The 12,362-nt window shown below is 36.4% G+C and overlaps 2 protein-coding genes and 2 pseudogenes across 4 annotated transcripts; 3 read left to right on the forward strand and 1 right to left on the reverse strand.

Moving 5' to 3' along the window:
* The first annotated feature begins 1,405 nt into the window (after positions 1-1,405).
* LOC147923179 (glutathione S-transferase T3-like) lies at positions 1,406-2,926 on the forward strand (annotated as a pseudogene). Its single transcript, XR_015588538.1, has one exon. The product of XR_015588538.1 is annotated as a glutathione S-transferase T3-like (transcript).
* Positions 2,914-5,255, forward strand: LOC104762810 (scarecrow-like protein 32). The gene is made up of 2 exons (XM_010486197.3): positions 2,914-4,550; positions 4,695-5,255. The coding sequence occupies exons 1-2, from the start codon at positions 3,649-3,651 to the stop codon at positions 5,089-5,091; spliced, it is 1,299 nt and encodes a 432-aa protein (XP_010484499.1). The 5' UTR covers positions 2,914-3,648; the 3' UTR covers positions 5,092-5,255.
* A 134-nt stretch (positions 5,256-5,389) lies between these two features.
* LOC104762811 (SAGA complex subunit Hfi1-like) lies at positions 5,390-7,070 on the forward strand (annotated as a pseudogene). Its single transcript, XR_015588539.1, has 3 exons — positions 5,390-5,530; positions 5,733-5,870; positions 5,977-7,070. The product of XR_015588539.1 is annotated as an SAGA complex subunit Hfi1-like (transcript).
* Positions 7,061-8,721, reverse strand: LOC104762812 (peroxidase 73-like). The gene is made up of 4 exons (XM_010486202.2): positions 8,429-8,721; positions 8,130-8,330; positions 7,804-7,969; positions 7,061-7,641 (listed from the first exon to the last, which is right to left on the reverse strand). The coding sequence occupies exons 1-4, from the start codon at positions 8,642-8,644 to the stop codon at positions 7,235-7,237; spliced, it is 990 nt and encodes a 329-aa protein (XP_010484504.1). The 5' UTR covers positions 8,645-8,721; the 3' UTR covers positions 7,061-7,234.
* Between the last annotated feature and the right edge of the window lie 3,641 nt (positions 8,722-12,362).

Below are 12,362 nucleotides of genomic sequence, written 5' to 3' on the forward strand. Positions count from 1 at the left end.
AGATTGACATATTAGACTCTTATGGTCGACAATGTTGTATTTGTCGTGGTGTCTATCTATTTCAACATCGGGTAATGAAACCACACCAAACCCTAAAATGTCCTCTAGTCCCTGTTATCTCAAGGCTATGGAATCCTCCCCCAACATTTGATTTGATGCCCCCACCTAGTAATATATATATTCTTAATTTGGTTTGTTATTTTCTCATTAATATTGTCTTGCACAAGCAAAAATATAATTTGTGCCATTAGGCGTAGTAAAATCACACATAATATTTTTTAATAACTGTAGCAAATATGAATTCCCCTGGTCTAAATATAAGTAAACTTAGGGCATCTCCATTGGTAAGTATCTTACCTGATCCTTAGGTAAAAAAACACAAAAAAATAAATGTAAATTCTGTATTAAGCTGAGGATTAACTCTTATGTAAGGATTTTTAGAAATTTATAAGGACCATACGTGTTTCATTCTGATTGGGTGAAAAATTAGAGAAAACCAAAAAAAAAAAAAATTTGACGCGTTTTTTCTTCTTTCTTTTTCTCTCTCTCGTTATATGGCGAAACGAAAGACGAAAATTGATTTGAGATCGATTTGGGAGGAGAATCGAGAAGAATTGGGAAAGAAACTCGTCTTTACTCCGCCGTAATCAGCATCTACACCGTGGCTGGAAAATCAATAATCAATCAGAGTTTTGTTGGTGGATGGATCTCGGAGATGAAGAGTTTCGTGAACCAAATCGATTTGGTATGATGAAACGATGCTCCAATTAGAGCGAATAAGGTCTGTTCTTCTTAAATCTTCCATTTGTTTTTCTTTTCTTATGGATCCGACAATGTACTCACATGTCTCTTTTTGGTAGCTAGGTCTGACGTCGCAGCTGCAAAAAGGTCTCTCTCTGTATATCTTGTAAATTATCAATTTTGCAAATTTATCTTTGATTCTGTATAGTTTTTTATTGAATTTTTGAAACCTTGTTGTGATATTTGCTCTATAGAGCGAAGAAGAGAGAAAGCTCTCACGAAACTTGTTATGTTATGTTATGTCTAGCTGATGCTATATATGATGTTTGTGATAAATGTTTGTTAGTTGCTCCCTGTGATGAATGCTTCTTAGATATAGATTAGGTTTCTGTCTACATCATACTTATTGATTGTGATAAATGTTTATTAGTCTCTTGTTATTGATTGCTAACCACAACTTCTAGTTTCACATTTAATCCTTCCACCACTAACAACAACTTGTAGTTTCACATTTAATCCTTCCTCCACTAACCACGACTTGTTATATATGATACACCAATACCTTAACATTCTGATTTCACACTTAACCCTTCTTCTCTCCTTTGATCTTTCATTCGGCTTTCATACTTAACCCTTCCTCTCTCATTTGATCTTTCACACGGTTATGGATTCATTTAGTCAATCTTCAAGCTTTTTAAACCTCTTAACTAGTCAACAACCAAATCTGTATGAGAGTTTTCCACCTAGTATAGAGCTTGGAACATCATCAGAAGTCCCTGTCTTTAGTACCCTAGATGAAGATAAACCTAAGGAGCGTTTGAGCAGAAGGAAATGGTCTCACACAGAAGACGTGTTGCTCATCGGTGTTTGGCTCAACACTAGTAAGGATGCAATAGTGGCAAATGATCAAAAAGGTGGCCATTTTTGGGAATGTATTACAGCTTATTATGGTGCAAGTCCTAAGCTAGCTGGTCTGGACAAGAGAGAGCCCACTCACTGTAAACAAAGGTGGCAGAAGATCAACGAACAAGTCTGCAAGTTCGTAGGAAGCTATGAGGCTGCTACGAAAGCAAAATCAAGTGGCCAGAATGAGGATGATGTCATGAAATTGGCTTACGAAATCTTCTTCAACGATTACAAGGTGAAGTTCACCCTTGAGCATGCTTGGAGAGAGCTTTGACATGACCAAAAATGGTGTGGTTCTTCTACTAAAGGGGTTGCAGCGACAAAAAGAAGAAAGTGCAACAACAGTTCTGCAAGCTCCGCAGGGAAAAGTCATGGAGAGGAAGATTCACTTACTCGTCCTCCTGGTGTTAAGGCTGCAAAGGGAAAAGGAAAAAGAAACAACAACAATACAAGCACTGTCGATGAAGAGAAGGAGAAGGCTCTTTTGGAGTTTCAGATGTTGGAGCTTGCGAGGATGTATGAGATGAAGCAAAATGATTTTGCTCTGAAAGAGAAGGCTTTTGCTTTGCAAGAGAAGCAAAGTAAGCATTGTATGCTTGAAAATCTACTTGCAAAAACGGAGCCACTGAATGAAACAAAAAAGGCTTTACAAGAGAAGTTAATTAATGACATGTTGTCATGAAATCAGTTTGAGAGTTTATGAACTAGGAGGTTAATGTATGTTGTTTTTTCAGTTTCGGTTTAATGTAATCGGTTTAATTTTTGATGTTTGCTTCAGCTTTTTTACTTTGAGAAGTTTCGGTTTAAGGTAATCTTGAATGAATATGCTCTTGTTTGAGTTTGTGTTCTGTTTCGGTTTGAGTTTTTGTTTGAGCATGAGTTCTTGTTTGAGTTTGGTTTGAATTTCTGTTTGATTGATTATGTTTCATTTTGTGTTGTTGCCTGAGGGTTGCGGGTTTGAGCGGTGATCTGACAGATGCAGAGGAATGAATATAGAAACAATTCAATGAGACCAAATTGATTCAACATCCGAGAGCAACAACAAGCGTGTACTCAGCACCAACAAGGCAAGATCAACTTCATCACCACCAACAAGGCAAGATCAACTTCAACTTCATTGCTCATGTCATGGTTTGTGCTTGTACTCTTGTACTCAGGTTTTTTCTTTTAAGTTCAACTTCAAGTTTGTATGAATGCAATTTTTTTTTCCATGTTTTACTTGTCAAATAAATTCTCAGACTTTTTTAAAATAGAATGCTAAGAAATTTGTTAAGAACTTTACCATTGGAGAGATAATTTTGATTGTTTCTCACAAAAGTTTTTAGCTGAAAAATTTGTACTTTTTACAGTTAAAAAACTGCTTAGAAATTTCCTAAGAAATTTACAAATGGAGATGACCTTAGTGACAAAACAATGTTTTAAGTACTGAGGTTCTCACCTAAGCAACTTTTCTTTGGTTTTTTTTTCTCCAATAAATAACTATTCAAACTAGTATAAAGTAACGTATACCTATTTTTGGAACGTACGAGAACTTGGAAGGCGAGACAGAGACCACGTAAGAAAATTACGAACTTTAACGAATGATAGATAATTTTGACCATATATACATAGAGATACCACCATAAATGCAGCAGACTACAATAACCTAAATTGAGCTATTTCAGACATATTTAACGCCTATATGAATTAAGACCCAGAGAAACGAAAACGAAAGCACATGACCAGAGAGCAAAAAGCTGCATACCTATGGTTTTGTCTCGTTTTGAGGATCAAACGGTGCGTTTCATATTGATAAGGTACTACTCAATATGTCTCGTCTCTTTCTTCCTTCTTGCCTTCAACACTCTGTCATCCTCTTTCTTTGTTTTCTTTTGCTCTTTTATACTCTTAAAAACTCTGTTTTGCATTTACTATTATTCTCATCCTTTGTAATTGCCTTCATCTTCTTTCTCTTTTACGTTCTTTCTGTTCCATATCTCTAGCTAGCTATATCATACAATTATGAATACGACCCGGATTCTAAACCCGACCCGACCCCTTTGGCCCGGTTTCTCTTCTTCCAAATCTCTCTGCGCCGATGCCAACTGCATGGAGCAGCTTCTTCTCCACTGCGCAAACGCCATCGAATCAAACGACGCCACGTTGGCTCAACAGATCATTTGGGTCCTCAACAACCTCGCTTCACCAGACGGAGACTCTACTCAGAGACTCGCTTTCTCCTTCCTCCGCGCGTTGATGTCACGCGCCGCCTCCAAAATCCCGGCGTTCGCTTTTCTTTCAGTCGCTGCTACCGCTGCTTCCTTCTCCCGGAAAACGCTTCACCGCTTCTCCGTCATAGAGCTAGCGGAGTTCGTAGACCTATCTCCGTGGCACCGTTTCGGGTTCATAGCCGCGAACGCTGCAATCCTCGACGCCGTCGAAGGTTACTCTTCCATTCACATCGTTGACTTAAGTTTGACTCACTGCATGCAAATGCCTACTCTTATAGACTCCATGGCAAACAAACTCCACAAACAACCCCTTCCACTTCTCAAACTCACCGTCATCGCTTCCGACGACGAATCTCATCCGCCTCCATTGCTCGGGATCTCATACGAGGAGCTTGGTTCGAAGCTAGTAAACTTTGCGACCACACGTAACATAGCAATGGAGTTTAGAATCATTTCTTCTTCTTACTCCGACGGTCTCTCCTCCCTTATCGAACAACTACGAAACGACCCTTTCGTCTTTAATGAAGCTCTCGTTGTTAACTGCCACATGATGCTTCATTACATTCCCGAAGAAACCTTAACTTCGAATCCTACCCGATCAGTTTTCTTGAAAGAGCTTCGAGACCTAAACCCTACGATCGTAACCCTAATCGATGAAGACGCGGATTTCACCTCCACTAATCTTATCTCCAGGTTTATATTTATTTGGGTTGCATAATTAGAACTTAAAAGAATGTTTGACCTTATTATGATGGGAATGAAAAAAAAGAAAGAGTTTCCATGATATTGACATATGAAAGTGATACATACGAGTAAATGTGTGCTCAAATGTTTCAGGTTAAGGTCTCTCTACAACTACATGTGGATTCCTTACGACACAGCCGACATGTTTTGGACACGTGGCAGCGAGCAAAGACAGTGGTACGAGGCGGATGTAAGTTGGAAGATAGATAACGTGATAGCCAAGGAAGGTGCGGAGAGAGTGGAGAGATTGGAGCCCAAGAGCCGGTGGTTCGAGCGGATGAGGGAAGCTAAGTTTGCGGGAGTTGGGTTCGGCGAGGTGGTGGCTACGGAGGCTAAAACAATGCTGGAGGAACACGCCACCGGTTGGGGAATGAAGAGAGATGTTGACGAAGATGATGACGTGGAACGTTTTGTGCTGACGTGGAAGGGACACAGTGTTGTGTTTGCCTCGGCTTGGGCACCAATTAATGGCGTTGCTGATCTTACATAGACCTTACATTGGATAATGATGCTTATCTTATCCTAATTAAGGATTAATGCTCAGTAGTATTGTAGTATTAAAGTGTAGGGAAATTTAGCCCGACTCGTAGTGTCTGAATGGGCTGACATTCAAAGTTTTACTTTTGCAAATAAAGCAACATGATTGGTCCGTTAGCTAACTCTCCAGCTGGAGTATATTGTTTTTGCACGTGCCTCGTTGACTAAACGTTGACTCTCTCAAAACAGAAGCTTCTTAAAAAAAAAAACCAAAAGGAAATTAGAATATGCGATCTATTCGGTCTAAATTTTTTCCCAAAAATCCCTCTCTTTGTTTTTTATTTTTATTTTTCCACTCCTCCAAGTCGCGATTGAAATCGAGAGTTTCATTACTGTTCTTCCAGTTCAAAGCTCAATTCAACTGTTTCGTCTCTCGTCTTCTTCTTCTCAAGGTTAGTTAAATTTTTTTGGATGTTTCACTTTTTTATGGGCTCTCTGTGAATTTTTCCGAATCTGGTAATCTGTAGGATAGAATTCAAGTTTCACTATTCATGACTGAGAAAAGAAACTGTAGCGTTTATAATTTTCTGTTCTTGTTGTTTCTCTCGGGAATCGAAAAATGGGATTTTTATTTTCTTTATTGTGTGTTGGTAGGTTACTGTTCATATTGTGTGTGTTTCGTTCGGGAGAGATTTTACACATGGAATCATATCAATGAAGTTGAAAAAGTTACTTATTTCGACGATTTACAATCTGGGTTTCGTAATTCAGATCTCAATTCGACAACTTTTTGTGTGTATTCGTTACTTGGGGTTGACCTCATTATCTCGTGATTTGACTTATATACGGATCCCAGATTCAGTAATTTTTTTTAAAAAAAATTGGGTTTTTTTTTTAGGGAAATTCGAGGGACCCAAAATGCCAACGAGTCAGCATCATGTCGTTAGAACAGACATTTCGGAGTTAAAATCTCAGATTGAGAAGAAGATTGGTCGGGTCAAAACTGAGACTTACCTTAATCTCTTGTCGAAGTTCTTGACTTTGAAGATCAGCAAATCTGATTTCGATAAGCTTATCGTTGCGACGGTGAAGAAGGAGAATGTAAGTCTACACAACGCTTTGCTGAGAGGGATTCTTAGGAATGTTTGTTTGTCAAAGACACCTCCGTTGATAAAGAATGGTATAGAGAAGAAGAAGCCATTACATGGTTTCCAATCTTTGTGCAAAGACCTTCCTAAATCGCCTCGTAAAGGAAGGACTCGTCGGAGGTTTAAAGATGGTAATAATGTTATTAGCAAAGGGAAGAGTCAGATCACTGAGGTTGTTTCTTCTAGTGGTAGACAACAATGGTCAATGGAAGATGGTGAAGAAGTTGACCAGTTGATTCGTTGTTGGAGAAGTCAACCTATTGAACCTCCTCTTGGTGTTAATTTTAGGGATGTGATAAAGAAACAACATTGTATAGGGACTTGTTGTTACTCCTCTGGTGAGCTTCCTGACTCTGTTTCTTTAAAGAAGAAACTCGAAGATGGCTTGGGAATAATGGAGGAAGGATTAGAGGTTTCGGTCGGGTTTTCTAACTTGTTAAACGCAGGGCTTGATGTTTTCCTGAAGAGATTGATCAAACCGTGTCTTGAGTTAGCAGCTTCAAGGTCTAGAAGTAGCCAAGGAGAAGTATACTCTTCAGCATTTTCTCTAGTAGATCTTCAAGTAGCCATGGAGTTAAACCCGTCACTACTCGGGGAAGATTGGCCTGAAAAGCTCGAGAAGATCCGGTTTGTCAAACCAGATTTGCCTGCAGATTCAGACAGGCTACTAACCCTATAACTAGATAGATGTGATTCTTCCATTACAGATTTTGTGTTTTTGAACATCTTTATTAGATTATGTGTATATATATATATATGTCTTGGTTTGTATTTATTTGTTGTATGCTTAGGTTGGGTTTTTTTTTTAATAAGATAATATTACAGCCAAATTAATAAATAAAAAGGGTATAAAAATTGTTAATTTTTAATTTTTTTTCAGAAATACACGAAGCAAAAAAACAAACAGAAAACACCAACAAAAATAATTCATAGTTCATCAAAGACACAAATCTCGATCAAACAAAAAAGAAAAAGGGAAAAAATCAGTTTTGTTTCTGATTCCCTCTCTTAGTTAAACACGCCACAGTCGCGACGGATGTTACCGTTGCGTCTAGTCTTAACTCCAACGCGGCCGAGTTTGGTCATAGCGGTCACAAACGCCTTGTTGAAAGCAACAGAGTTCTTGGCCCAAGCATCAACGGTGGGCCTTGAGCGACCATCGGTGAAGAGAACTTGGTCGGAAGTGAAGAGTCCTTTGCCTTGTTGCAGATTCTTGAAGTAAAGGTTGTCGAACTTTCTTGGAGTGGTTGGGTCCATGTTGATGGCAATTCTTGGGTCAACCTTCTTGGGACAAGCCAATTGAAGTTCTTTAGCGTAGGCCTTGTTTAGAGTTGGGTCAACAGAGTGAGTACGGTTAAAGTTGTAGATTCTGTTGAAAACTTTGCCACAATGGGCGAATCCAAGTGTGTGAGCCGCTGCATTGTTTAAAAAGAAAAAAACTTAGATTAGATTCGGTTTTGTTCATAACTAAACTGACCAGCAATTTATATATAAACAAATTAAACCAAATAAACCATACAAAAACCAAACCATATACTTGAGTATCCACTTCAAAATATTACTGAGTGAGTTGTTACCTGAAAGAGCGATCATGTCCTCTTGGGTAAGTTTGTTTTTAGCAAAAAGCTTGTTAAGTTCTGTAACTTTGTCATTTGGCCCTGGCAAGTTTCCAGTAACGCTAGCTGCAGTCGACACCAAACCATCAAACCTTCCGAGTTCCACTGGGTACGACGGTCCTCCGGCCTAAATACATCGTAAAACATTAAAACTACATTTAATCTGTTGTTGTATAATAGATAAGCAAATCTTTTTACACATAACTATAAAGTTCTGTGTATTTTTACGTATAATTTCCCAAAAATATTGTATATAATAGAAAGAAAATGAAATCTATATAACGTACCGCAACAACAACATCTCGGGTGGCTAAAGTAAGAATATCAGCACAAGAAATCTTGTTTCTGCAACTTGGGATTGCGTCAAGAGCTTTCTTGGCTTTGATCACAACGTCAAATCCATCTCCAGCCAATGACACATTGTCTGGATGATCCTTCTCAGCTTTGTTCGTAGGCGTTGACTGAATCATGACCGACGCATCACATCCCTATATATACATACAAACCAACCAAAATAATTAAGAAACCATCGTATGAAAAGTTTCAAATACAAAATACAAAAGATTAACAAAAGTTTGAGTATTACATTGACGAAGCAATCGTGGAAGAAGAGACGGAGGGTAGCTGGGATGGTGACGAAGGTCTGCTTGACTTTTTGTTGGACGACTGTTCTCACGATCTGTTCAACATTCGGACATGAGTTTCCGTAGAAATTGGTTTTGAGCTGAGCAGTGGCTGTGTCCGGGAACATGGAGATGGTGAGACTAAGAGCCACGACTAGAACCAGACCGAACCGCGCCATTTCGTCGGAAAAATGAAAGTTGTTGTGTTTTTAGGCGAGAGAGATTGTCTGAGTCGTGAGAAACGAAGAAACTATGGAATTGTATTTATAGGAATGGTACATTGGACTTTATAAAAAAATATGATTTAACAAAGTTGTACGTGTTTGGAAGAAGTTTTCAAATTTGGCCGATTCATATATATAACTTGGAGCCACGTTCTTGGTGATGGCCGACGAGTTGTTTCTTCAGTAATATGGGTTTTCCAATTAGTGGTAAAAGAATTTGAGTTATTTTAATCGTTGACTTTATAGAATGTGTGCGTGTTTACTTCTTCTAGTATAATTCTATTTTGGGCCAACTTTGGAAATTTGACTTCTACAGGCTTTTTCAGTGTTTCATGTATTCAGGCCCATGGACATAAAAAGTACTTTTGATAAGATAAGTTAGAGAAATTTAAATACTTTTTTGATGGGTCCATATCTCAGCCTCAGGGAATCTAAAAAAAGGTCTCTAGCAACAAGAAACATGCCACTTGGGCAATCTAAAGATACTCTCAAACGTGACCTTCGTGGCTTCGTGCAGAGCAAAAATAGCAACAATTTGTATTTTTGTAGAATTTATAGGATTACTAAGTGACCAAAAATATCATCTACGTCCATTTTCATATAATTCTTGTACAATTTATAAATTGAAATTGTTGACAAAAAGAAACAGTGTAGTTGATTTGATAAATAAAAGAGGGAATAAATGTGAAAAGAGAGTGCTTTTACGCTTTTATAAAACTCGAAGTCGAAACTTTTATGTCAGTAAAAGAATAAGGGACGTTTTACAAGCTCGAGATGTCACCCATTGGTTATCATAATTACCCTTAGTGTTAGTGACACGTAACTGGAAGAAAACACTTGTTTAATCATCTTATTACACTTTCCAACTAGAAATAATCAAGCTCTCGTGATTATGAAATGGGAAACCCGAGGTTCAGAATTCCAGAGGGCCGTGATCCTTGATTTTCTCAACATGTCTCAAAACGAAATTTCCATTTTCTTTAATAAAGTCTCCTAGTAAACACATCTAATAAAATACTCCTAAAAAACACTAGTATTATATGTACATACTACATAGTAATAAATATGAAGTAGTCATTTAACTAAAAAAAAAAAAAAATCTTGATTTAAAAATTTGCAATTGTTAATAAATTTGATAAAAGATTACCTTACAGAATAAGAAGACTAATGTTCAAGTTTCTCTCATAAGAGCTTAATTTATCTGGTTTAGAGCTCATGGTTAGCCGATACACATTTTGAATATATATACATTGAGCTTATACAACATGTACAATATATATGTGCTTATAGATTGGTATATATACATTCATTTTCGTATGCATTTCTGTGTTTATATTATTTCAATAACTAATCAAATCCGAAGGACACAAAGACACGCATGTGTGAAAACACACACGGATATCCATGCGTATAGACTACAAAATACTGTATGATATCGTTAATTTGTTAATACTATCTTTTAATCGAAAAAGACTTACGTAAAAAAAACAAAAGTGAGTATAAAGCGCGTGATCATAGCGTAGGAAGAGGGACAAAACATTATTACTGCAGAAGTCAGTGTTTCGTTTGCTTCAAGAACCTACGAAGGCAGTCTTCACACCTCTCGGAACCAGCGTTGATACTGTAGTATGCGATCACTCCAGAAACACATAAATAATTGATATTTTAGTTGAAAACAACAATTTACGAGGAAGAATGAGCACTCCTCAAACGCGGGCGTTGATCGGACCCACGGCTCCATGCCATTGCCGCTCTTCTCTCCGGCAACGCGTGCCTCTCTCTCTCTCATCCACATTTCGAAGCACGTTTCTTTCTTTATTTTGGTTATAGAAATAAAACTAGTAGCTAGTTGTCACATATTTTATGTTAACACAACAGATGGGTACATATATGTAAATAATGAAATAATTGATATACGGAGTTTGTGGTTAGGTTGATAAATTTAAATGAGAGGTAGATCGAATCGGTAGGCTAGGCTTTTATCTAATTTTAACTTAGCATGCTCGCATAATTATATTTGCTAAATCCCTCTTAATTATGAGATCCAAGAGTTACGATAAAACATTTTTCACAATTTATATATTTATAATGACTGTTCTACCAAATTAAGTGGGGGGGGGGTTGAAACACTTATGCTACTTTATATTTCTTAAACCATTCCTTATCGTTAACATATAATTATGATTAGTGAGTTGTAAAGGATTTGACATTGTTTCCCGGTACACATTACATAAGAAATTGACTTTATTTAGAAGATAAATTTAACACAATCACGGCCAACTCTATAGCCATGTCTAGCATTAATTTAAATTTGACATAACATGCAAACTCAACGAGATAATAAAATTTTATTTTAGAAAGAAAAGTCGGTCCAGGAACATTTAATCAGAAAAACTTTTTTCATTATAAATAATATTAAAAACAAATGTGATTATTGCTTAGAGAAGAATTATTTGGTCACTTTTATATGTGTGTGTTTTGTAGATACGGTGGAGATCAGATCCTGTTGGGTCAGTTTTAAGACCTTTAAACAGTTTGAAAGGACATCCTTAACAAAATCCAACGGCTAAGAGCCTAAGATCTCTTTCTCCCCATACTTGGCCGGACCCACGACATGCCACCTATTCTCAGATTCTGATTCGCCCTCTCTCCCTAAATACCAAATTATTCTCCAAAAAGTCTGTTCTAATTATTTTATAATATCTACAAAAAAATTTCACTAATCATACTTCTTTGTATAATACATTTAATTATAATTTTTTTAAGACAACTGGTTTTGTTGATTTGTTAGTCTGGGTTGCATGTGATTCAAGCTCAGCAAGATATAAGATGTTCCCCGTCGCTCTTTATTATATCTTAATCATAATTATTATCGAATCATATTTTTATATACTAGTATTATATAAAGTTTATATTAGATATAAAGTCTCCCGCAACCACTAAATTCACATTTATTTGACAATGTATATACACTCACACACATTCTCGGGGATTTTACCTAAAAAAATATATAAAGCTATAAGAGAAATTCCAAAAAAATTTTGGTATTCATAATAAATAAATAAAGATGATATAAAATATAACTTCAACCACCAATATAAAATTCATGAAGCATAAAACCCCAAGCCATGATTATTATAGTATTATTTCTATATAGGTGAATTTAAATTATGTGGATATGTGATGGATCCGATTGAATCTAGTATTGTCTCATCTGTCAAGCATGTATTTATGTACGCGAATATGTAGACATATATACTTACACATATATAAATGTAAGATATTATTATTATTACTAGGTTTTTAATACATGCTACGCTACGCGTGGATATATTTGATATATTTTGATGAAAACGATATATGATTGATAATAGTAGTAAAATATTATCTTATAAAAAATTTAAATTAGTATTAAGAAAAAAGTTAAATTTTAGATACACAATTTTTTAAAATATAAAAATCAGTTGTGTTATAAATCAAATCTGATAAAAAAAAATCATGAATTTAACTCGACATCCACGCGAGGTAAATTAAACTGATGACCTCACATATTCTAAACCATTTCTTTGACCACCAGGAAAACAAAACAATTTTATTATCATGAATTTAACTTGTTTTCATATTTAATTGATCGCTACCCCCTATATATTTGTGTTTTTTATTCAATGTTTTC

This window comes from Camelina sativa, chromosome 18 (assembly GCF_030686135.1).
Source record: "Camelina sativa cultivar CO46 ecotype springtype chromosome 18, ASM3068613v1".
NCBI lineage: Eukaryota > Viridiplantae > Streptophyta > Magnoliopsida > Brassicales > Brassicaceae > Camelina > Camelina sativa.

Coding starts and splice junctions, on each gene's coding strand:
- LOC104762810 (XM_010486197.3), top strand. CDS start 3,649: ATGAATACGACCCGGATTCTAAACCCGACCCGACCCCTTTGGCCCGGT. Junction 4,551..4,694: donor TCCACTAATCTTATCTCCAG/GTTTATATTTAT, acceptor CAAATGTTTCAG/GTTAAGGTCTCTCTACAACT.
- LOC104762812 (XM_010486202.2), bottom strand. CDS start 8,644: ATGGCGCGGTTCGGTCTGGTTCTAGTCGTGGCTCTTAGTCTCACCATC. Junction 7,970..8,129: donor CCCGAGATGTTGTTGTTGCG/GTACGTTATATA, acceptor CGATGTATTTAG/GCCGGAGGACCGTCGTACCC. Junction 7,642..7,803: donor GGACATGATCGCTCTTTCAG/GTAACAACTCAC, acceptor TAAACAATGCAG/CGGCTCACACACTTGGATTC.